Below are 27,196 nucleotides of genomic sequence, written 5' to 3'. Positions count from 1 at the left end.
ACAAAAGTTTATGTTCTTCTGTGTTACCCCTTGGAGGAACTTTTGGGGGGGGAGGTCTGTACCGGGCGGTACACCTCTACACCGTTTATTTAAAAGTTGCGCCAGTTGAAACTCCTCTTCTGGAGGAAGGTTGAACTTTATCTACTCTATTAATTCTCTACTTTCTCAGAAGATGTCACCATGTGGAAAATTTTGAGTTTTTGAACTGTGTCACTTTTGATGTGTTTTTGTTTCGCGTGAAGTAAGAAGTGTGAACTTTCTCTTCTAGAGGACACTACTGAAGATCAACAATAGTGCACCCTAGTGCGGAGTCAAAGAACTATTTTGTTGGAGAAATTTTTATTTCAAAAGTTTGTTTCTTGTTAAATTTCTTTCTGTTATGGTTTAAGTTGGCTGTATACCCCTCTTTTTCCCCTTGTTTTAGATTTATCCAATCCCGAATTTCTTTTAGTAATTTCTGACCAATCTGGTGTATTTTCCCCCAACTTGTATCTGTTGCGGGGTCCTATCCAATAAAAACATTGTGGGCGGGTGTTTTCTTTCCCCTAACGCCTAGAAACTTCCGCGAGAGTATTTAAACTGCTGATTTTTGGGTCTCTGGGCCACTTCTGTTCCATCTTTCAGTGTGTTAAGTACCTAGCAGGAGGCGGGAGGCGCCTCTTTCTTCGGCAGCGGTCAACAATAAGGTAATGGCCGATTAAATAAATTCTTTCTTTTCTTGCTCAGCAGTTTAACTCTCGGGGCGGGTGCGAAGCGTTCCACCATGTAACCTTTTCCTAAAATGTAACTAGTCTTTTCTTCTATTCTCTTGAAAAGCTACATACTGGGATAGAGAGTGCTAACCCTCTCGAGCTCCCACTCATAATGTTTTGAGGTGAACTTATTGTTTCTCAACCTATTCTTCCGTAATGTAATGTAAATTGCTATTAAGTCACCTCTGTAGTATGGGATTAGCCCTTGTAATAACGGCCTAGTGCCAAAGTAGGTTTTAAAATCAAAGTGTATTAGGAGTGCAAGTTCGCCTCCTCTCAAATTGTTTTAGTGGTCATTTAATTAACCTGCTTTTCATTTAATAGACCTCAGTAGATTGGGTATTTTACCCCTGGGTTTGTGTCCGTTGTGGACAACTTGAAGGTGGAGTTTGGTGTGGCCTGGGAGAGGCTTAAATTAAAGAGCGTGTGGCTCTTTTGGAAACGGAGTGTTGTGTGCCTCGAGGAGGCTTAACTGTGTAATTTGGAGCAAGTGCTCCAGGGTTTGATTGGGGTCTTCTGCCCCTTTGTTAAAATTTGTATATCGGAAAGTTGGGCTAGTTGCTCAAGAATTGTGAACTCTGGGCTCGAAGCCCAAACTCTGTAACCCCTGTAATTGTACATTTCAAATTGTGTTTTGGCTACTAAGTACCTGTTCTTTGTTATTACTTAATATTGAAAAGAAAATATAACCTCGTTAAATTTTACATTAACTTTGATTCCGTAGTTTGAAAACCCATTCACGCCCGCACCTTCTTACACCTCTACCTACCGCTAAAACACGGTAACACCTCCCCCACAGTTGTCCTAATCCTATCCTCTCCAAATATCCCTTTATTTTTTCTAGCCATCCACCCCTATACATGCTCTTACATTGCTGTTCATACGCTGCCTGTAATACCCTCCCACCTTCCTGTCTTTTTAAATTCATCCAGTATCTAACTATTCTTTTCACACCCTCTGATTCCAAATCCTCCCCACACATTAATTCCGCCCCTGCATTTGCTGTGCACCTCGGTAAGCCCATTACTAACTTAGCAAAACTACTAACAATCCTTCTTAGTTCCTCTCTTTTCTCATCCAGCCCCCAAACTTCTGCGCCGTACAATACCCTCCCAAAAATTACCGACCTCAACACTAGCCTCAGTGTTTTATAACTGATACCCGGGTATTTGGCTAGCAAATTTCTGACTGAGGCTAAGGCTGCCAATCCTCTGTTTTTCACCCTTTTGATCTGGTCGTTCCACGTTCCTTTATCATTAAAAATAACTCCTAAATATTCCAACTTCCTTACCTGTTCCAATCTTTCTCCCTGAATTACCCATTTACCTTCTATCTTTCTTCTTTTGTCTACCTGAACTACTAATATTTTAGACTTATTTCCATTAATTCTCAATCCCCATTTCCTCGCAAATAGCGTCACTGAATTTAACGCTCTATTCATCCCCCCTGAAGTTAGCGTCATCAATAACACATCATCCGCAAATATCAGTCCTGGTACCTCTAAACCATTAATTACCGGCACAGCCCAATTTTCTGCCCCAAACCCCTCTAAATTATCGTTGATAAATAAAATAAACAGTATTGGCGATAACTTGCACCCTTGTTTTAAACCCACCTTGGACTCTAAGGGTCCACTCAGTCTCTCTTCTCCCAATTTTACACAAAACCTGACAACCCTATATATTCCTTCCACTGCCCTCAACATCTTTTCCGAAATCCCTAGCCTGCCTAATTTCTCTAATAGGGCCTCTCTATTCACCTTGTCAAAAGCTTTCTCAAAATCTATTGCTGCAACATAAACCGTACTTCTAGCCATATTCTTATACTTCTCTAGAATAGTCTTTACTATCATTATATTTTCTACTTCTTTTCTTTTTCCTAAAACCCCCTTGGTAATCTGTCAATATTTCATTTTCTTCCGCCTACCCTCTTATTCTGTTCGCTAACACCCCAGTGTATATTTTACTCAAGAAATCCAACAGAGATATACCTCTATAACTGTTCACACACTTCCTACTGCCCTTCCCTTTGTATATAGGGCATATAATTCCTGTTTCCCATTCCTTCGGGTACTTACCTCCCTCAAATATCTTATTGAAAAGTTTAACTATGCCCTCTATCATTATCTCATTTTTGCTAATTTCCTTCCAAAACTTGTTATTTATACCATTACATCCCACGGCCGACTTCGCTCTGACTGCTTATCACTCTCATGGTTTCCTCACTTGTGATTTCTTTATCCAGATCATAAATTGCCACTCTCCTATTCCTCCATATTACCTCTTTCCCCATCCCTCTCCATCCTTCTTCCCCCTCTTCCCCTAGTAATTCATCAAAGTGTCTCACCCATTGCACTTCAATACTCGTTTTCTCTATATTCCTTCCACCCTTAATAATTTTATTAATCTTGTCCCAAACTCTCTCAAAATTATTTGTCTTGCAATCATTATTTATGGCTTCAATTTGTTCCTCTAACCACGTCTTTTTTGTCTCACAAATTTTCTTTTTATACTCCTTCCTCAATTTACAGAAAATCTCCCTTTCTTGGCCCCCACCTTTCCTTCTATATTCTCCTAACGCGTCCATCACCTTCCTCCGCATTCCTTCACACTCCCTATTAAACCATTCTTCTCCCTCTTTCTTATTTCTCTTTCTAGCTTTCGCCTTCAGCGCTATTATCTTTATTGGATGTAGCAGCAATTCCAAGGCTTTATCAGTATTATTCTCTTCTAACGCCTCTTCCCACCCATATTTCAGAAGTTGTAACTCCTCTTTTACTACCCTATTCCAATCCCGACCCACCTTCTCTGTCCATTTATACTTATTATATCCCCTCCCTCGTTTATCACTCGTCTCATCCTCCTTCCTTGTACACTCCTCTTCCCCCTTTTTCAGCATAACCCTCGCCGGGAAATGGTGTGATTCAATCCAGTCTCCTATTTCCATTCTTACAATATCCTCAATCACCCCTTCCGAACTTAAAACCATATCTATCACACTACCACCCTTCTCAGTAACATATGTCAATTTCCCCATCCTGTCACCCTCTATCCACCCATTCAGAATATACAAATTTCCCACAGCACACATCTCTAGAAGCTTCTCTCCATAACTATTTATAATTTTGTCCTCACTTTTTCTACTTTTCAACATACACATTTCATCCTCCCTACTATATACTGGGCTCTGTTCCCCTATTCTCGCATTCCAATCCCCGAATAACAACATATCCTCTTCCCCTGGAAACATTCCTCTTATCCTACCAATATCTACCAATAACTCTTCAAAAAAATATTTATTTGCATATGCTGAATTACTAGGATGGCAGTAAACAAAAGCTAGATTTATTTTCTTCCTCCTTCCCTCAACCCCTCCCATATTCAGTCTCATCCATATGGTTTCTTTCATATCGGTCTCTATATCCTCCACCATTTCACTAATTTCTTCCCTAATTAGAACTATCATCCCTCCTGGTGCGCGACCCCTAATCCTCTCTTTTCTTCTATATTTATATTTTATCACAAACCCCTTCCATGCGATCTCCTTCCCTGTTTCTAGCCACGTCTCCAAGAGTGCCACCACATCAAAACTTTCAATTTCTTCCCGCACTTTCTTATTTCCTAATTTGTTCATTAATCCTTCTATATTTACACATCCCATTTTCCAATATAGTTATAACTTTCCCTCACTCCCTTCTGAGTCTCCCCCTCTGATCTTACTCCTAGTCGTTATCGACCTCTCAGTCGTTATCGACCTCTCATCCCTTGTCTCCCTTCCGTCTCTTTTAACCGATCTATTCCTTTCCCCATCCTCCCTATCCTCCTTCCCATTCCGACCTTTTCCCCATAGGTCTTTCAAACTGATACTTCTTTTTTTACTCATAATGGCTTTACCTTCCTGTTGATTCGTCTTCCCTTGTCCTTTCTTGCTCACCGCAACACTACACTCTGCTCTCACAGTTTCTTGCTGCTCACTCTCACTGTCCACTTCACTATCTTGATCTTCTGTATCCCGACTGCACTTCCCGTTCTCTTCTGAGATGCTCTCCTCTCCTTCCACGTATCTCCTCCTCTCCTTTTCTTCCTTCCTCTTCCCATCTTGCCTTGTCATTTCACCACCCTCAACCCTCTCGTTTTCGTCCATCTCCTTTAGCTTCGCCACTGAGTGCACTCTAACCCATCGCCCGTTTGTCACCTCCAACCTCAGACCTCTTATTCGGGCCTTTAGCCCCTGGTTCCTCGCTCTCCATAGGTGCCTATTCAAGATCCTCATATTTTCACTTCCTTCTCTTCCCATGTCTCTTTTCACCCCTATTTTCTGTCCCTGTAAATTATTACTGTTACATAACACAATTTCTGCCATTAAGGTAGAGAAAAATTTTACCCTAATTGGCCTCCGACCTTTAGTTTTACCAACTCTCTCTACATCGTCTATGTCTACATTACTGAAGTTTATCTTCATTGTATCACGTATGACTTCGATCCCCTTGGCTATCAGTTCAATCTTGCCCTCCCTCACACCTTCCTCAACTCATATATAAATATGGCTTTCTTCAATCTCTCCTGCTTGTACTCCTCCGCTTCTTTTTTCATCCTCATCATTTCCTCTTTCAGATGTTTCACTTCCCCTCTCAATAACTCGATTTCTTTCTCATTATTATCCACTCTCCTGCTCGATTCCTCCGTCCTCGTTTCCAGCCATTTCTTCATGTTCCCTATCTCCTTTCACTGCTCCTCCATCATGTCCTTTATTTCCTGCACCTTCTCCCACTGGCATTTTTCCTGCATTACTTCACTCACAACCACCCTGAGTGCGGCCAAATCCTCCGTGCTATATTTTCCACTGGTATTTGGGCCTGGGTTTAATTCCCCCCCCCCCCCCCAATAACCAGTAGCACTGCTTTCACTGCCACTACCAGCACCGCTTCACTCATTTTTAATCCGTCCTTACTTATCACCAATCCATTCCTGTCTTCCTTCTTCTGCTTCGCCTGCCATTTGCCAATAGCGGCCCGGTACTGCTCAATACCGACCATGTTCACAGCACGCACTACACTACGCAACCTCTCTCCTCGACCGCTCGAGCTACAGTAGACTGTGATTTTCCTAGAATACAATATTATACAATTTACGCTAAGAATTTTATCTATTAAACACACAGCTCATCCTTAATAAATTTATATTGTTTACAAAATTCTACTTATAATATCTCCTGTACTTACAAATATAGTCAACTCATATACAGTATGTGGAATTACTTCAAATAATACTATACAACTGGTATAAGATTAAAATTTACATTGCATTACATTTTGGAACCTAAGTAGCATAACGACCTGCTGCGTCTTAACCAGAGCCCCTTTTGCCACCACTTTTCAGAGTTCCTGAAGGGCCTTTATAGCTACCGTAGCGGTCCCAGGGCCATCGAAGTCCCCACTGCACTTCACCCCTACAGGCAGTCCCCTACTTTGGCTGTCCAAATTCCTTAGACCAGGGGATGGAATTAATTCACACACATATTTTTTATTTATTTTTATGTTAAGCCCGGGATCGAATCCAAGCCTGTAAGGATAAGCTTGCACTAGTATGCGGTTAGTCTGGGCTTTGAACTTTGGGTCTGTAAGTTTAAGGTACGATACGTGTTGAGGTTAGCACATCTGTGTGGCATAGCCGCCAGAGCCTTGCAAAACCACAGAATGGCCACGGGCTAATGGTAACTCGGAAGTCGGAAGATATATCCGGAACATTTCTCCAAAGATGCTATAACATGCTTCTGTGTACTTTCAAAGATCATACTGTCAGCAACGGTCAGGCTATGTTTATTTGAAGCTAGATGGCAGGACAAATCGGTAATGTGAAAATTCGTACCGATGACAATAACACGAAAATTTGTCCAGGCAGAAAACGGAAACAATTGCGGGACATTTACAAAATACTTTGGAATACAGGACGGTTGGTCACCCAATTCACAAGCTTTATATTTTATATATAGCCAATTGCCCTCCGCTGTTGAGTAAAGATAATCACTAATTTCTTATTTCAAACACCTACATTGCTTGATAGCACTTAAATATATTTATGTTCGGAGCAATGCTCGAAATGACCTACAAAGTGATGTTGTGAAAGCATAAATTCAATGTAAAGTTAAATTTTCTCAAAACAGTGCCGAGATTTGTGAATATTTGCTGTCTTGGCCATTGCTTCTGCAATCTACCAAGACCAACAGAACATATTCAGTTAAGTTCAAGGAGTGGACATAATTTGCACAATAAGCAAAGTAACTCAGACCAGAATTCTCAATCAAAAACTAGTCCAATACCTGCTTGAAATAACAGTCCCCCAAGTTTTAATTTGTACCGTTATGATGTGATTATTTACAGGTTACTGCAGTTGTACTAGCTATCACTAAATAGCAGCAGCTGACATGGGTGCCCGCAAGGGGGGGGGGGCGTTTCCCCCCCCCACATCTGGAATTCTAAAATGGTTGATGTTCAATTGTATAATATCATACCAGATTATTTCATAAACTGAACTTACTGACAGTCATCTAGGAACTTTTATAAGCAGAAATTTCTGTAAACAATTTAATGTTGTTGACGTTATATTGGTTTTCATATTCAAGAAAATTGTTAATGTGCCCCCACCCCCCTGGAAAAGATCCAGCGGGCGCCCATGGCAGCTGATGTTATTGACATAAATCTCTATGCCATTCTGACGTTTGGCAGTAATTTGAAGGTGAAATTCACTCAACACGTTTATAAAGAAATACCTACGTCATTTACAACCTTATAGTTTCACCCAAACATACGACATCGTGGACAAAATAACTCATCCGTTTCTTACCTGGATTATAAATATCTTCGGTTTGCCTGCTAAAGAGGGACAATTGTCAGCTTGAAAAGGCGTCCAAATTTCTCCACTACTGTAATACTCATCTCTAGCATATAAACCCTCGGCACTGCCATGAGTGAGAACAGCTACCAGGAGACAGTCAGCATTACTGTGGTCCGCAACGTTAGCAACTAGAACGTGAAAAATAACACAACGGCAGCCAATTGTAACTAGAACTTACAAAGTGTGTATGCAGTCTACTGTAACTAGAACTTACAAAGTGTGTATGCAGTCTACTGTAACTAGAACTTACAAAGTGTGTATGCAGTCTGCTCTAACTAGAACCTACAAAGTGTGTATGCAGTCTACTGCAACTAGAACTTACAAAGTGTGTATGCAGTCTACTGTAACTAGAACTTACAAAGTGTGTATGCAGTCTACTGCAACTAGAACTTACAAAGTGTGTATGCAGTCTACTCTAACTAGAACCTACAAAGTGTGTATGCAGTCTACTGTAACTAGAACTTACAAAGTGTGTATGCAGTCTACTGTAACTAGAACTTACAAAGTGTGTATGCAGTCTACTGTAACTAGAACTTACAAAGTGTGTATGCAGTCTACTGTAACTAGAACTTACAAAGTGTGTATGCAGTCTACTGCAACTAGAACTTACAAAGTGTGTATGCAGTCTACTCTAACTAGAACCTACAAAGTGTGTATGCAGTCTACTGCAACTAGAACCTACAAAGTGTGTATGCAGTCTACTCTAACTAGAACCTACAAAGTGTGTATGCAGTCTACTCTAACTAGAACTTACAAAGTGTGTATGCAGTCTACTGTAACTAGAACTTACAAAGTGTGTATGCAGTCTACTGTAACTAGAACTTACAAAGTGTGTATGCAGTCTACTGTAACTAGAACTTACAAAGTGTGTATGCAGTCTACTGTAACTAGAACTTACAAAGTGTGTATGCAGTCTACTCTAACTAGAACCTACAAAGTGTGTATGCAGTCTACTGTAACTAGAACTTACAAAGTGTGTATGCAGTCTACTGTAACCTGAACCTACAAAGTGTGTACGCAGTCTACTGTAACTAGAACTTACAAAGTGTGTATGCAGTCTACTGTAACTAGAACTTACAAAGTGTGTATGCAGTCTACTCTAACTAGAACCTACAAAGTGTGTATGCAGTCTACTGCAACTAGAACCTACAAAGTGTGTATGCAGTCTACTGTAACTAGAACTTACAAAGTGTGTATGCAGTCTATTGTAACTAGAACCTACAAAGTGTGTATGCAGTCTACTGTAACTAGAACTTACAAAGTGTGTATGCAGTCTACTGTAACTAGAACTTACGAAGTGTGTATGCAGTGCACTGTAACTAGAACTTACGAAGTGTGTACGCAGTCTACTGTAACTAGAACTTACGAAGTGTGTACGTAGTCTACTGTAACTAGAACTTACGAAGTGTGTACGCAGTCTATGTAAATAGAACTTACGAAGTGTGTACGCAGTCTATGTAAATAGAACTTACGAAGTGTGTATGCAGTCTACTGTAACTAGAACTTACAAAGTGTGTATGCAGTCTATTGTAACTAGAACCTATAAAGTGTGTATGCAGTCTATGTAAATAGAACTTACAAAGTGTGTATGCTGTCTACTGTAACTAGAACTTACAAAGTGTGTATGCTGTCTATTGTAACTAGAACCTACAAAGTGTGTATGCAGTCTACTGTAACTAGAACCTACAAAGTGTGTATGCAGTCTATGTAAATAGAACTTACGAAGTGTGTATGCAGTCTACTGTAACTAGAACTTACAAAGTGTGTATGCAGTCTATGTAAATAGAACTTACAAAGTGTGTATGCAGTCTATGTAAATAGAACTTACAAAGTGTGTATGCAGTCTACTGTAACTAGAACCTACAAAGTGTGTATGCAGTCTACTGTAACTAGAACCTACAAAGTGTGTATGCAGTCTACTGTAACTAGAACCTACAAAGTGTGTATGCAGTCCACTGTAATTGGATCCTACAAAGTGTGTATGCAGTCTACTGTAACTAGACCTACAAAGTGTGTGGGCAGTCTACTGTAACTACAGTCTAGCTTAAGCCAGTAAGGAGGACGGACGTATCGTGTGGCGTGCGCCTGCTGAGTGGAGTGGAGTAGGAGTGAGGAAGCGGTAGGGTCAAGCGGTCGGCAAGGAAATAGATAGCATGAGTTGGGTAGACGTAGAGGCTATGAGGAAAGTAGTAAAAGAAGTAATACAGGAGGTATGTCCGTTTGAGCAATTAAAGAAGATGCTTCAAGCACAAGTCCAGGAGCAAGAAAAGACGAGACAGTGGATCCAGGATTATATGAAAAATACGAAGGCGATAATAGAAGGCAGCGAGAAAGAACTGGTGTCACTAAGAGAGAAAATAAAAAATATGGAAGAAGAGATGGTAAACCTGAAGAAAGAAATTGAAGTCTGCAGACAGGAGCATAAGAAGGGATCCATATTTATTTATGGGGTGGAGGAAGAAAAGGCAGAATCTAAAGTGGACATTATTTACAAAGTGGTAGATGTCATACAAAAGAAAATGAAAATAAATTTCAGTGAGGTAGATATAGACAATGTGGAGAGAGTTGGCAAGGTGGGAGTGCACAGGCCCATAAAAGTGTCGCTGCTATCTTCATTGATGGCAGATATAGTGACAAGGAACGCTGGTAATCTACAGTGTGAGAACATTAGAGTTAAGAGAGATTTCGGAAGAGAAGAGAGTAGGAATTTTAAAATTCTCAAGAAAATTTTATGAAAGCAAAAATTCAGGGATTGAAAGCGTATATTAGTGGTCAGATACTTGTGGTGGGCGACAGGAATTGGACCCGAAAGTGGACAATATCGAAACTGAAATTAATGGATGAGAGTTTGAGGCAAGAAGAAACTAGCAGGGCTGAGAGTTCGAGGCAAAAGAGTTTGAGGCAAGAAGAAAAAAGCAGGGCTGAGAGCTCGAGGCAAGAAGAAACTACCAGGGATGATGTGAGGCAAGAAGAAAAAAGCAGGGCTGAGAGTTCGAGGCAAGAAGAAACTACCAGGGCTGATGCACATACTGTAAAGGGAGGAACACTGAGTAGATGGGGTTCCTGGGAAGCGATCGTAAAAAAAGCTGAAGAAAAGGAAATGCAAGGGGGATGGAAGTAGCCAGGAAATTAATGGACGAACTAGTGTCGGAGGTCTGCGCGATGGGAAGAAAGCAGGATGCAGGAAGAGATGATGGAAAAAGAATCACAGGGGAAGACAAGTGGACAGAATCGGAGCGAGAATAATGGTTTGAGGGAAGAAGCAGAAGTAAGAAGTGCCGTGATTAAAGGGAGAAGCTTGAGTTTGAAGGAGCTATGGGACAAAAAGGGAAAAATGGAAGAAGGAGTAATTACGAGAAGTAAAAAGTCAAGTAACAGTAGTAATTAACATGGTTTGCCTATGAATGGATGATAAGAGAGGTAGCATAGTTTATGGTGGTGTCTGTATGTGTATTGTAATTGTTGAAGTAAATGTGGCCTAAAAGGAGAGAGGTAGCAAAATTCAGATGGTATTTACTCAAGTAACGGTGCCTGTATGTGTAGTATAATTGTTATTGAAGTGATGGTTTCTTTAGGTAAAAGATGGATGGATTATGGATGGATGATAAGAGAGTTAGCGAAATTTGAGTTCGATGGATGGAAATGAGGAGAGGTAACGAAGTTTAAATGGTATTTATTCAAATGGTGGTGTATATATGTGTATTGTAATTGTTGAAGTAAGTGTGGCCTGGAATAAGATGGATGGATTGTGGAGTTCGAGGGATGGATGATAAGAGAAGTAGCGAAGTTTAGATGATTGTAATGGTAAAATAAACGAGGACTGGAATTGAAGTGTTAAGTATGAATAGGTGATGATGATGGATCGATGTTAAGAAAGGTAGCGAAGTTTAAACAATGGCATTTATTGAAGTGAAAGTATCTTAATGTGTATTATAAATGTAAAGTAATTGAAGACTGGAATTGAGTGTTAAGTATGAAAGGTGATGATGGATGGATGATAAGAGAGGCAGCGAAGTTTAAATGGTATTGGTAAGTGATTCATTAATTAATGGTAGATCGGTAAGCAAAGTTGGTTGTATATGATTATTTAAATTAGATTAAACATGGTTGAATAAGACGAGCAGGAACAGATAAGTAGTGCAGTGATAAAGTTGCAACGTGAGCAGAGTACGTAGTAGCAGAATGTGTGTGCAACGGAAGTATGGAATCAGCAACTCAGAGGGAGTCAAGTAGAGGAAATGTAGGAGGAATGGAATGTGCAAAGGTTCGCGTGTTTACTCAGAAGGGGCACGAAGGTCTATGACATTCATAATACAGCTTAAATTGCATATTCTGAAAACAATAGAAATATTCAGGAGAAAAGTTGGACGTGACATCAAGAGGCCGAGGATGACTACCGTGGTGACCTTCATTTGGGGCGTCACGTTTCCGCAGTATCCTAGGGGATTCATGCCATGTCCAAGAAGTATCATTATTTTACTAAATTGTTCTATTCATTTTCTGTTCATTCCGTACATTATTTTCTTTTCTTTTTCTGTACAGCACATAGAGTGAATTTTGGCTTAAGCTGGACATTGTTATTTTTCTCTTTTAACGGATCAATGGATACTGTAACTGTAGATCTGGAGAAAAATAATAAATCAATCGATCAAATTATAAAATTACTGTAACTAGAAACTACATAGTGTGTATGCAGTCTACTGTAACTAGAACTTACATAGTGTGTATGCAGTCTACTGTAACTAGAACTTACAAAGTGTGTATGCAGTCTACTGTAACTAGAACTTACAAAGTGTGTATGCAGTCTACTGTAACTAGAACCTACAAAGTGTGTATGCAGTCTACTGTAACTAGAACTTACAAAGTGTGTATGCAGTCTACTGTAACTAGAACCTGCAAAGTGTGTATGCAGTCTACTGTAACTAGAACCTACAAAGTGTGTATGCAGTCCACTGTAACTAGAACTTACAAAGTGTGTATGCAGTCTACTGTAACTAGAACCTACACAGTGTGTATGCAATCTACTGTAACTATAACCTATTAAGTGTGTGTGCAATCTACTGTAACTAGAACCTATTAAGTGTGTGCGCAGTCTACTGTAACTAGAACCTACAAAGTGTGTATGCAGTCCACTGTAACTAGAACTTACAAAGTGTGTGGGCAGTCTACTGTAACTAGAACCTACAAAGTGTGTATGCAGTGTACTGTAACTAGAACCTACAAAGTGTGTATGCAGTGTACTGTAACTAGAACTTACAAAGTGTGTATGCAGTGTACTGTAACTAGAACTTACGAAGTGTGTACGCAGTCTACTGTAACTAGAACCTACAAAGTGTGTATGCATTATACTGTAACTAGAACCTACAAAGTGTGTACGCAGTCTACTGTAACTAGAACTTACAAAGTGTGTATGCAGTCTACTGTAACTAGAACCTACAAAGTGTGTATGCATTATACTGTAACTAGAAACTACAAAGTGTGTATGCAGTCTACTGTAACTAGAACTTACAAAGTGTGTATGCAGTCTACTGTAACTAGAACTTACAAAGTGTGTAGGCAGTCTACTGTAACTAGAACTTACAAAGTGTGTAGGCAGTCTACTGTAACTAGAACTTACAAAGTGTGTAGGCAGTCTACTGTAACTAGAACTTACAAAGTGTGTATGCAGTCTACTCAGTGGCGTATCCTCGAATCTCCACTGAGGCATGCAACTAGTAACCATGCAATTAACACAATGTATTAAGTAAATTTCAATTCTACTCACCCTAATTACATGTAGGTGAACTCGAGCCAAACAGTTTTACTGTAAGTTTCTGGATTGAACGTGCGTACACAATTCTTGTTTTCTCTTTTTAAATTTACGAGGGTCCGCCTCTGTGGTGTAGTAGTTAATGTAATTAGCTGCCACCCCCGGAGGCCCGGGTTCGCTTCCCGGCTCTGCCACGAAATTTGAAAAGTGGTACGAGGGCTGGAACGGGGTCCACTCAGCCTCGGGAGTCAACTGAGTAGAGGTGGGTTCGATTCCCACCTCAGCCATCCTCGAAGTGGTTTTCCGTGGTTTCCCACTTCTCCTCCAGGCAAATGCCGGGATGGTACCTAACTTCAGGCCACGGCCGCTTCCTTCCCTCTTCCTTGTCTATCCCTTCCAATCTTCCCATCCCCCGCAAGGCCCCTGTTCAGCATAGCAGGGGAGGCAGCCTGGGCGAGGTACTGGTCATCCTCCCCAGTTGTATCCCCCGACCCAGAGTCTGAAGCTCCAGGACACTGCCCTTGAGGCGGTAGAGGAGGGATCCCTCGCTGAGTCCGAGGGAAAAGCCAACCCTGGAGGGTAAGCAGATTAAGAAGAAGAAGAAGAAATTTACGAGAAAAGGTAGAAGTCTCGCGGCTTTAACTATTTGCATCTTTTCATCAAACGAACGGCCAGTAAATGGCTTTTCAAACTGATTTACAATTATATCCGTTTTAGACTCATCCATCGTTAATACCACATTGCACTAAATATAATAAAACTCCGAAAACGACGAATAGCACAGGAACAGCACACACAGAATGAACTCACTAATCAGCAAAACACACAATGAATTAACTCACTAGTTAGCCACAACTCAAGCACTGGAGATGTCACCCCAGTGGCATTGGTCAGTTTCGTCACGTTGGGTTCTCGCTAGGGGGTAATCTGTGTGTCCCGTTCGCTGTAAACATGTCGACTTTCTCCAAGTTGCTAACAGATGGCAGAGGGTAGCACGGGTATGGGGTGACAAATTCTGACCAAGTTTCAATTGCAGCGACATCGTTCGGAGGGTTTCAGAACTACGTCTGCCACTGAATGCAATTTTAAGATTGAATGCCTTACGTCGTTAACTCCTCCATTTGCTGTCTCTTTCTTCCGAGAGTGGAGTAGACGGCGAGACTACACCAGCACCACACGTAGTCAAGCAACGGAACCAGTACAGTTGCGCGGACCTTTTGAACTTCTGAGAGATGAAATCGTTAATATTTGACCAGAAACAACCTAGAATCGTAAATCAGACAGTTCTTTGTGTTATCATAACGCATGCAATGAATGCCTTGCATTCAAGGAGAATACGCCCCTGAGTCTACTGTAACTAGAACTTACAAAGTGTGTAGGCAGTCTACTGTAACTAGAACCTATGAAGTGTGTAAATGCACTTACCATTTCTTAGTACGTCGGTGATCTCGCAATGTGTATAATCCTGGCACACTCTGACTTCAAAGTTAAGGTCCTGGAGGGCTATGGTCAACTCAGCACAGTCCTTGTTTGTCCCCAATCTCTGGTCCAGGCTCAGATCCTTCTCGAAATTCTCATGGTTAAAAATGAGAGCCACGCCTCTCCTGGGGTGCTGCATGTTGTATTCCTTAAGGGAAAAGTACGGACTGGAACCACAATAAAATACCATCTAGTAATATTTCCATACGATGACTACAGAGCGCTTCTCGACGTAAACTTGTCTGTAAGGTTCAAATGTCTGCAAATTTTGGGAGAAAAGTAATCAATCATAACGTAGAGAGATGGTTCTCTTCGTGGCCAGGCCTTCATCTTTCACGAGGATCAGGCATTCTAGTATAACTTGAAATATATGGTTAATATTAAGAAAGAAGACCTCGTTCCAAATTGTTATTGCTACATTCTGATAACGATATACATTACATGGTAGAGAAACAGGCAACGTTGAGCCTGATCACTCACCAGACGTTAGGCCAAGGATAGGAGGATTACAAGTTCATTTGCTCGCAGCTTCTTGTGGTATGGCAATGCGAACGACAAGAAGTATGGTTAAGAAATGGCAAATAGGTTAATATGGGAAGGACAGATAAATCAGAAAGTGGTGGAATCAACTAAAGGGAAGAATATTCTGGATGTGGTGCTGGTAAAACCAGATAGATTAGCTTTATACAGAAACCGACGAATTATATGGTATTAGTGATCAGGAAGCTGTTTTCGTCGTAGTTAAAAATAAATGTGATAGAAAGGAAGATCGTAAAACGTGGACAATTAGCCAGTACTATATCGCTGATAAGACAAGCATGAGGGACTTTTTAAAAAGTACTTATGATCAGTTGGAAACAGTAAATAAAAATGTAATCCGACTGTGGGATTGGTTTAAAGGACTGTGAAAACAAGTATGTACCACTGAAGGTGATAAGGAATGGTAAAGACCCGCTGTATTATAACAGAAAAGTAAAGAAACTAAAAAGGTGCAGGTTGGAAAGAAATATAAATTAGACATGGTTGTGGAAATAAGGCAAAATTGAAGGAACTTATACAATAATTACAGAATTAGTACACAATATCAAAAAGCACAAAATCGTGATAATATTATGTACTTTTCAGACACACCCCGTGTAAAAATTCGGGCTGCATGTACTGTGTTGACCACATAACAGCCCTAATGCCAAACTTACATTTCTGGCGGTGGACTTGATCAATGGTATTATAAATACAGAAGTATAATAATTCATTGGCAACTTTATGTGATTATGATTTTTTCTCCTCATGCAAAGTTTTTGATCATGCGGTTTCAAAAATCAGCCATTTCAATTAATTAAACATCAAGTATCTGCCTTTTTATCGGAAACATTTCTTCTAATCTGTTCCCCTTGTAAAATTTATCTTTTCCGGCGTTTGAGATGCAAAGGCAAGACCATTCACAGAGTTGATTAGTTCTAAGTGAACTGCATAAATAACAGCTGCAATGTGCTTACATTTCTCTGAACCGAGCTCGATAGCTGCAGTCGCTTAAGTGCGGCCAGTATCCAGTAATCGGGAGATAGTGTGTTCGAGCCCCACTGTCGGCAGCCCTGAAGATGGTTTTCCGTGGTTTCCCATTTTCACACCAGGCAAATGCCGGGACTGTACCTTAATTAAGGTCACGGCCACTTTCTTCGTCTTCCTAGGCCTCTCCTATCCCATCGTCGCTGTAAGACCTATCTGTGTCAGTGCGACGTAAAGCAAATAGAAAAACAAAAAATCTCTGACGGAGGGCATTTATTGAAACAATGAATCCCCCTCCCTAGCAGTATTAACCTACGTTAACATGATATCGTATTAGCAATACCGTAGGCAAATACGATCTTTTCTGAAGACAGCATTGTCAATCAATCAATCAATCAATCAATCAATCAATACTGATCTGCATTTAGGGCAGTCGCCCAGGTGGCAGATTCCCTATCTGTTGCTTTCCTAGCCTTTTCCGAAATGATTTCAAAGAAATTGGAAATTTATTGAACATCTCCCTTGGTAAGTTATTCCAATCCCTAACTCCCCTTCCTATAAACGAATATTTGCCCCAGTTTGTACATGAACATTATTCTCATCATCACCACAACAGATACATAAATCAATACCTTGCCTCTATTTGGAAATGGCAGGGTATCTAGTGAACCGATGTTTCTTTTATCACATTACCAATTAATACTGTTGTTATTTGTTGCGAACTGTTTTTTTTTTGTAAATATGACGAATTTCTGCAAGATTGGAAGCATTAGGCCAATAACTGCCACTGTTATTCTTTAGCCGGCCATTGCAACACGCGGTGAGATTACAGCAGATATTTGCGCCCTGACACACATTAACTTACAACGTTCGCCACTCGCAGCGCAGCGATACACGGAGCCTATATGCGCTCAGTTACTTTGCTTCTAAGAACTGCATTTTAAAAAGGACTGAAATAGCATTTTCTCATGCGTTTCTGTATTTATTATTATTATTATTATTATTATTATTATTATTATTAGCCATTACAGCCGGCCCCGCTGTGTAGGGGTACAGTGCCTCCCTCTTACCCGGAAGGCCCGGGGTCGATTCCGGGCCAGGTCAGGGATGTTTACCTGGATCTGAGTACTGGTTCGAGGTGTAGATTCCAAGAGAAGTGAAACTAGTCTTCATTTGTTAAAGATATAACTGATACACATTTCATAAACTGTTCAATGGTGGAACATCCCTCGATTGACTCCTATCATCTGAGTGCACACATTTCCTTGACCCTGATATATTTAGGCCCTATCTTCTTCTTATTCTTGTTCTTCTACCGCTCCTCCCACACCTGTGGGTTCGCGGATGCGAACTGTGTTGCACATGTGGATTTGGCCCTGTTTAACAACCGGATGCCCTTCCTGACGGCAACTTTATATGGAAGAATGTAATCACTATTGCGTGTTTCTGTGGTGGTTGGTAGTGTAGTGTGTTGTCTGTTGGAACAAACACAAATAACCAGTCCCAGAGACAGAAGAATTAATCAAATACGATTAAAATCCCCGATCCGGCCGGGAATCGAATACGGGACCCTCTGAACCGAAGGCCTCAACGCTTACCATTCAGTTAATGAGTCGAACCCTGATATATAGGCCCTATATCGTCTGTAATTACAGAAGTGTCTAGGAAAACCAAAATAAATGTAGTTAGTGGGCCAGTAGACAGTGGGTTCGAACCTCACTGTCGGCAGCCCTGAAGATGGCTTCCCGTGGTTTTCCATTCTCACACCAGGCAAATGCTGGGGCTGAACCTTAATTAAGGCCACGGCCGCTTCCTTCCCACTCCTAGGCCTTTCCTATGCCATCGCTGCCATAAGACCTATCTGTGTCGGTGTGACATAAAGCCATTAACTTAAAAAAATAGGTTTGGTCAATCATCTTCAACAACATGAGTGCCACTTCGTCTCTTACCTGTCTAAGAGTACAGCTTTGCTGTGGGAGCCCATGCTTGTCCGTGCTTCTGTTGTCGAAATGATCCTGCAAAGAAAAACATAAGACTATTACTATCCGGGAGATGGTGGATTAGAGCTCCACTGTCTGTAGCCTTGAAGACGCTTTTCCGTGGTTTTCCATTTTCACAGCAGGCAAATACTGGAGATGTGCCTTAATAAAGGTCGCTTCCTCCCCAGTCCTACACCATGTCAGTGTCGGCGACGGTAACAATTAGCAAAAAGAAAAGAAAATCTAACCTTAAGGGTGATCCACACCTTCACCGGCCAGAAAATTAATTTCTTGGAAATGACGGGTCCACTGCCACATTGGGGCGAAACACTGGTAATTTCACGACTAAAAAATTTCTAAGGAAACTGAATGTTATTAACATTTGCGATCAATCAAATTAAATTTTGGTTTCGTTATGGGAGTTTTTTTTATTTTTTTTTATAAAAGCCAAAGTCAGGCGTTCATACAAGTGGAGGTGTGTAAGTCTCCAGTAAGACCGCAGTTAGAGTATAGCTCCAGTGTATGGGAGTCACACCCGGACTAGTTGATACAAGAACTGGAAAAGATCCTAAGGAAAGCAGCACGATTTGTTGGATGGGGAAGACTTGGGAATAAGGAGACGAGCCGCTCGAATAAGTGGTATGTTCCGAGCTGTCAGTGGAGAGATGGCCTGCAATGATATTAGTAGAGAATAAGCTTGAGTGGAGCTTTTGAAGGCACGAAAGATCATAATATAAAGATTAAATTGGTATTCAAGAGGACACATTGCAACAAATATTCATTTATAAGAAGAGGAGTTATTGAATGGAATAATTTAACAAGAGAAGTTCCTTGAAATCATTTAAGAAAACACTAGCTAAACAACTGAAAGGGATATGATACAGGCTTTTTGGACTTATGCCGTGTCAAGAAAATAAGGTGAAATCCTTTACGTTTCGTAGAGAATTTTGTTCCGCGTCTTCAGAAGAAAATCTCGACTGTTCACGAGGAAGACTTCTACAATAATGCGGGTTTCAATTTAGCCGTTAGTAATAGGAAGTGATACGCTCATTCATCACCAGATGGCTCACCGTACGCTGGCACAGCGCTAGCATTCCAAGTGGCAGCTGACGGTACCATCACAGTCGATCTGGGGGGGGGGGAGGAACAGGTGTACATACGTATGGAAGTATGACACTAACATAAGACTGGAATAAAACATCTGATGACAAGGAACGTACGAATTTGGAAAACAACGAAACGAAATAGTAACAGTGAAAGGACAGGGAAGATAACTACCTACGTAAAACCTTAATGGCTGGCAATCACATATTAATTAATTCAGTAGCCAGTATCCCTGTTGAAATTGTTAGAATTTCTATATTTGCACAGTTTTCTGTGGTGTTTAGATTGGGTAAGAGCTCGAACATCATGACCCGACGATAGAGCATGCTCACCTATTGCTGATTTATCTGGCTAGTTGAGACGAATATTTCGTTCGCGTTCCTTGATACAGGTACCAACAGACCGGCATGTTTGGCCAATGTATCCCTTGCCGCAAGTACAGGAAATTTTGTACACCCGAGGGTGTAATAATGGGGACAATTTGACCTTGGTTTTACTTAAATTGTGAGCAATTTTAGTGATGGTGCCAAACACGGTTTTTGTATTGTGCTTGCTGAGGGCCTTGGCAGTTCGATCTGTGGTGTTGTGAATGCAAGGCTTCTTCCTTCTGTGAGCTTTTCTTAGTTGTCTCTCTGGGATGCAGGGCTCTTCGAATATGTACATCGCTGTAACTATTACCCTTGTCCATCTCCTCCTGGATATTTGATGGCTCACAAATTCGTGTCGCTCTCGTGGTGAGTGAGAATGTCTTGTTGTTGTGCTGTATGGTTGTGAGAATCTGCATGAAGATAGCGATTAGTCTGGGTAGGCTTACGATAGACGTAAGTCCTAAGGAGACGTCCGGTTTATTTCTTACCAGAATGTCCAAGAAAGGAAAGCACCCCTCCGACTCAATTTCCATAGTGAATTAAATTGAAGGATGTTGCAGATTTAGGTGGTTTATAAATAGTTGAAATTTCTCAGGACCTTCTGTCCAGATCACAAATGTATCGTCAACATGCCTACACCAAATCATAGGTTTGATGGGCGCTGAAGCAATAGCCTCCTCCTTAAAATGCTCCATAAATAAATTAACCACTGCCGGCCAAAGTGGACTTCCCGTAACCGTAAAATAGCCCACCTCACAAGAAATAGCTGGACGTCATTCAGTCTTAGTAACGTCCTCGGGGAAGAGATGCTCAATGAGAAACATGAACCGAGTTAATTGACACTTGAGTGAACAAGGGCTCCACATCGAAACTCACTACAAGTGCATTGGGTTATGGTTATGGTTATGGTTATGGTTGACAACTTATTGACGAAATACAGAGAGTCTCTGACGGCGTGATTCAGTACATGCTATATTTGGCCGAAGTAATTTTTGCTTAGGTATTTAGCCAGAGCATACGTAGGAGAACTTATCTCACTAACAATAGGTCTGAGGGAAACGCTTTATTTATGGATTTAATCTAGATGACACTGCGTCCCCCGGAAATAGATGTTTAACCTCCTCTTTTGAAACTGAGGATTGTCTTAAGAGCTTCACAGTGGCGTTGGACACAGAGTGGTAAACAGGCTCTGACAGTACAGCCGAGATGTCTTCCTTATACTCGTCAGTGTCCATAACTACCGTCGCATTGCCCTTATCAGCTGAGAGAATGGTCAGTTCAGAATCCGGTATCGCTGTTGAAATTGTAAGGATTTCTATATTTACATAGTTTCCTGTATAATCCTAGACCTGTGGTGTTTAGAATGGGTAAGAGAGGGAACATCTTAGAACCCGACATCAGAGCTCCTTCAGAGATCTCCTCTCGCCTCTTATTAAATTGGGCGCGGGCACAGTAGCAGAACTTATCAGTCTCAAACATTTCTGTCGTAACTCCTTAGCGTTTGTAGATGGCTCCTCAGTGGGAATTATAGAGGGAATGACAGTGAAATTAAGTCTCAACCAACCAGACAAATCAGCAATGGCTGAGCACGCCCTATCGCCGAGTCATGATGTCGGGTTCCAAGATGTTCGAGCTCTTACCCACTTTAAACACTATAGGTCTAGGATAACACAGAAAACAGCGTAAATATAGAAATCCTAACATTTCAATAGGGACACTGGCTATCAGTTAAGTAATACGTGATTGCCAGCCATTAAGGATTTACGTAGGTAGTTCTTTTTCCCGTCCTTCCGCCACTGTTATTTCGTTTCGGTGTTTTCCATATTCGTACGTTCCTCAAAACAGACGTTTCATTTCAGGCTAGTATTAGTGTCATACTTCCATATGTATGTACGCCTGTTTAGGCACCCCTCCAAGATCGACTGTGATGGTACCGTCAGCTGCCACTTGGAATGCTAGCGCTGTGCCAGCGTACGGTGAGCCATCTGGTGATGAATGAGCGTATCACTTCCCGTTACTAACGGCTAAATGCAAACCCTCATTATTGTAGGAGTCTTCCTCGTGAACAGTCGAGATTTTCTTCTGAAGACGCGGAAAAATATTCTCTGCGAATCGCAAAGAATTTCACCTTATTTTCTTGACACGGCATAAGCCCAAAAAAGCCTATATCATGTCTACAATTACGGGCCATGAAAGCATCCATGGTAACAAACTGATAGGGAATCTGCCACCTGGGCGACAGCCCTAAATACAGATAAATGGTGATTGATTTATTGATTGATGATTATATTTAATTACGCGAGCTAGGCAATATAAAGTAATCGTCTATATATTAAAATAGTTCACTAAAAGCAGCTTTGGCAAATCCGTCCGTCCGTTCCACCGACAGTTCTCTACGTTCAGCCAACTTTGAGCAATCTAAAATCAAATCATTAAACCCTCACTCCAATAACTGTAGGCGAAACCTTACCCTAACCCGCAATACATTTAGTACTAGCAGGTTGCTAAGCGACTGGCACTTTGATTAACATTCTGATATAATATGTGGTGATTCCCTAACCTTTCCCAGCTTTCAAATATATTCAACAGATGGCAGAACGTTCCTAACAACTTACATGCTACTGAGAGAAAAAAGTCTACGTACATACAGACCCCATCACGGCATAGCCTTAGACATTATCTAGGAACACCTATCGAAAGATAAACTAGCTAAACTAGAAAGAGTGAAGGCCTAGTATCTTAAATACATCTGTGGCAAAAGGCACCTGACCTATTAGCTCACAAGACAATCGCTCTATATAGAAGAACTGCGATTTAAAATACCATTGCCTTCTAACTTACGACACAGCGCCAAGCTTTACGTCAATAACGCCAGGATTTAAAAAAGATAATTATTTGAACCCATGACCTTTGTGCCCTAAGAATTTTAAGTACATGTGGCTCCATGTCAGTTGTGATGAGGAGCTAGAATATATTCTTTATATCACAGAGGTGACACGTGGCAAGGGGGTGGCTACCTTCCTTCCCACGCTATGAGATGTGACGTCATCCGCACGTGTCGAAATGGGCTGGATACAGAAGAAAGTTTAGGTTGAATAAGTATATTTAAATGCAAGAATTAGTAGTGAACGCATGGTCTTTAGTAAGACAGATTTGAGACTGCTAAGCCATTTCTGTGGATATGTCAATGACAGACGCGCGTCTCTATTCTACCCAAGCCAAGTCGTCAGAAAATAGTGCCTATCAAATGAGGTCATTTAACCAGTTAATTTCGTAAGAATAAATTTTAAATGCTCGTGAACACTGCCGCTAGCAAGTTAGCAAGTACGCGGTTACAGCAAAACTCTTTTTAATACAGTTCCACTAAGTCGGAAAAATTACGCAAATTTTCTTGGCGGCAAAGGAAAAATGCCTGGAGTGAGGTGAGGGGATAGCGCCTTTAAATAAGGGGAGACGCCATATTGAAACCCCTGCATTTATATCCCTGAGGCTTGAGAGAGAGGGTTGAACTGTTCAGTGAATCGATCGTCAAGAAGTAGACTAAGTCCAACAAACAGATTTTTGGCCGATGTGGCCGGGGTCTTGACTCCATGTGGAGATAGTTGTTCATAGCAGAAGTAATCTGATAAAAAGACGGTCAAGATACCGAAGTAATATTTATAAAGTTGTAAATAATCGTGTTGTAAAGAAAGTTATTCTTGTGCGGGTAGTAAATACAATCAGTCGAGTGCAATCAACGAAGACGCCGAGTGAAGGGCATTTGTGTTTTATGCTTTATTTTCAGGAAACATGAAGAAAAAATCAATGTACAGTCAGAAATGTAAAATGGCTAAATAAAATGACAGAGGGTCATAGGTGAGCCTAAAATGGAAGCTGACGTACAGTTAAGGTAGGTGACATGCCATCTTACCGCCTATTATATCTTGTTTCATTTTGCCAAACTTATATGTATTTTGTAATGGGGATTTATGACGCAGTTGGTCACCCATATGTTTTCATGAATGTCAGAAATATGACGAAAGGTCATTTGTTTTATTTTTTTGCTTGGATAAACATTTTAAAGTATTGCGAGTGCCGTGTAACAAGTTGTGAAAAAGTTGTTAGTGAGGGTTACGGAGTGATATCACTTCCAAAGTAGATCGTCATTTCCGTGAATTTATTGCCTATATTATTTTTCTGTTTGAATTTTGATGGAATTGCGCAAGAAATCCGTGGTTACCCATTTCAATAGGGTGTAAGCGCGCTGTCGTGTTGAGTAATGCAGATCGATGAATATTTGTCACGAAGGCTAATAAAAAATACGAGATCATTTGATGCGAAGTTGTTCATTATTAAAGTATTTGTGCGTAATTATGCGTCGTGGATTCTAAGGATTTTTTATTCCAGTTCTTTTGTCAGTGAGAGTCGTGGAGTTTGAGGCAAGAGGTTAGATTTGCCGTATGAGTTGAGATAGGATTTGCGAATCAGCTGATTGGAAGCCTGTGATGATGCCGGGATTTTATGTGATCCCGAGGATGATATTTGTACAATGTTTGGGATGGAAAAGTGTGAGAGAATCCACGCAAGTGTTAATTTGCGACGAGTACAATTATTGAAGGACATTTAAAATTAAAATCTTTGTGCATATCTGTTTGGTCAGGAATATCGTATTTTAATTCTATTTGCGAAGTCGAAGATTTCATTCTTGTAGACCAGTTACGCATGACGGAGAACATGTGTTTCATATCAAAGCTGCGAGCGATGGTCGCTTGTTTCCAATGCCGCCAGCTGATCGGAGTTCGCAGTTCGAAGTTGCGCTGCCTGTTACATGTTGAAAATGAGATTGCATTCTTTGGAACGGGGATCATTAAATTTGCGAGAACTAGTTGAATTTTCATCCGGGAGTAACTTGTAGGTTATTAGATACTGTGAATTTGTTTAATTGAGATCGTAATGTATATTTGAAACCACAAAGTTAAGAGTATAATGAGCGAGGTTAGCCAATTTCACGGTTGTCCAAAATATAGAGTGATGGTAGTGATGACTGATATATTTTGAGGGGTGCACAAAGCTTCATGGAAATGTCATGATGATATATGACATCGTAATTGGCTTACTCTGTACGGCGAGTTACTTATGCAGATTTTTGTTGTGTACTTAATTATTAGGATTATCCAAGTATTAATCATTGTTAGTATTAGATTAAACTTAAAGTGTGATGTCATGAAACGAGATATAATACTGGAAATAAATTATGTACATTTTCTTCCAGCTGCACGATTCTGAAGACGATAAACATGATTAGAAAAAATAACTACGTCACAATTTGAGTAGGGACTTGTGAAAGAAACCATTCGTCCGCGGAGATAGAATTTGTTGTTCATTAAGATTCATTAAATCATTTAAATTTATTAAATTATAAATTTCAGTGGAAACCGTATTTGTGAAATAACTTTAAACCAAGTGAATAACTTGAAGATGCATTCTGGAAATCTTAGTTTATTTTTCTGGGAAAGTTCAAATATTAACGTAACGCTTAAGGGAACATATCCGAAGGTAATGGATTTTACTGCCACAAAGTATTGTGAGCGTTGTTGTTCTTGTATTATTTGACTTTGATTGATTGAGCATTAAATGTGCTGGGATTAGTAAAGTGGAAACTTTGGTCATCAACCGTTGTAATTTAATTGTGTTTAGCCTTCAGCTTAGAAACTTGGATTATCACGGGGTAATCAACCTCAGTGACTTAGATTAGGGCCATATGCCACTATAGCATCATTTTCCTTGCGGTCATCATCCACAATGACTCTAAAGTAACTTAGAAGTTTAGATGTCGGTCCATGACATAGTCGCAGGTCACATCGATTCAACTAAGGGTGCATGCCGTACAACCACTGTGTGGCACACACCTATTGGACTGCCTTAATTATACCCAGAGTCCAGAGTTCGTGTTACGAGGGCTGGACCATCAAGAATCATTATGATGGTACAGGCAGTCTCACATGGAAGCCGAATTTAAGGATCTCCAGACTTTCTTTTCTTTATTTAATATGAGACAATGATTTCTAGTAAGGATGCCCATCAGGCAGTTAAATCAAAGGCTCAAACCAGTATTCTCCTCCTCTGTGTTAAATTATTGTGGTGTCAAGTGGACAAGATTGAGTCCAAATTATATTGATCTTAAATTATTATTTCTTCCGTAATTTCATAAATAAATACGAATATTTTTGAATAGACCTTTCATTTGAGTAGATAGATTAGGATTACTGAACCCTACCTTTTACCTCAGAAAGTGACGAAGAACCCGAAACGACCCAAGAGACAGATCTCATGAAAATTGCTGATAAGTACCGTAGGTATCCATCATAGTGGCCCAATATGGATAGATTTTTACCAGCGAGACGGCATGATGATTAAATGTTCATAAAACCATTGAAAAGGCAGGCAAAACAATATGAATATGAGAGGCGAATTACCTGACGTGCGTGTATCCTCTAGTTAATAGTGACTCTGTATCACAAAGAATGCTAATTCGTATAAAAATCCTGTAGCATGCAATAAATTAAATTGAGAACGTACCTTGTTTGGAGACAGAATGAACGCTGTACTCCTGCGGAGAGCTATTTAAGCTAACCACAATCTTCGGCTATCAGTTCTTTCGTCGAGTCACTCATCGATACCTTTCTTCGTCCGTTCGGTTGCGTTACGATGTCCTATCTTATCACATATTTAATCTACCTAGCATTCGTCAAATGATTTTGATTGATCATAGCCTTCCAAGAATGAAGAAGCAATCGTGTGCCGTCAAGAGGCTATTGTACTCCTTTTCTCGATTATCTCTTATCGTGAAAACTTCACTATCTCGGTCGCATCATGAGGAAAAGAAGCAGAAATCACTTATAGCAAGGAATTCTGCAAGAAAAGATAACCGGGAAGAGAGTTGTTGACAGGAGGCTAAGAAACCTTACAGACCGGACTCTCAAGACATCGACAGAGTTATTCCAAGCAGCTAATGTTCAGTTCCACTGGCGCAGCGACTGGGCGACCTGCGTGTCTAGATGTGGGACGATGGTGAGGTAAGGAGGGGGTGAAACCAGGCGTAGGCACGTAGCCTACTCCTGTCAAAAAACTCGAAGGGTTGATTGTATAAACATCATTAACTGGGGATCAGTCTTTTGATCTAAGTTGAGTAATGATCTGAAATCAGATCGGCGCCGTGTTGTATGACATTAATCTAGGATCAGTCGAAGTTTATGATTTGATCTCATTTTACTACTACTACTACTACTACTACTACTACTACTACTACTACTAAAATGTCTTCATTCCTCCCCTGAAGGGGGAGGCGGGCCTCTTAGGAGGTGACGCCGTCTCTCAGGCCGGGAGA

At 40.6% G+C, this 27,196-nt stretch overlaps 1 protein-coding gene across 1 annotated transcript in view; it reads right to left on the bottom strand.

Annotated features, from left to right (window-relative positions):
* Positions 1 to 26,362, bottom strand: part of LOC136882190 (caspase-1) — a 40,369-nt gene extending 14,007 nt beyond the window's left edge. Inside the window, exons 1-4 of the mRNA XM_068229497.1 lie at positions 26,286 to 26,362; positions 18,329 to 18,394; positions 14,820 to 15,040; positions 7,595 to 7,773 (exon numbers count right to left, since the gene is read on the bottom strand). Coding sequence (XP_068085598.1) covers positions 7,595 to 7,773; positions 14,820 to 15,040; positions 18,329 to 18,363 — 435 coding nt within the window. The 5' untranslated portion in view covers positions 18,364 to 18,394; positions 26,286 to 26,362. The remainder of the gene's footprint in view (positions 1 to 7,594; positions 7,774 to 14,819; positions 15,041 to 18,328; positions 18,395 to 26,285) is intronic.
* Positions 26,363 to 27,196: the final 834 nt, after the last annotated feature.

This window comes from Anabrus simplex, chromosome 10 (genome assembly GCF_040414725.1).
Source record: "Anabrus simplex isolate iqAnaSimp1 chromosome 10, ASM4041472v1, whole genome shotgun sequence".
Lineage (NCBI taxonomy): Eukaryota > Metazoa > Arthropoda > Insecta > Orthoptera > Tettigoniidae > Anabrus > Anabrus simplex.
This window is presented reverse-complemented; position numbering and strand designations above follow the sequence as displayed.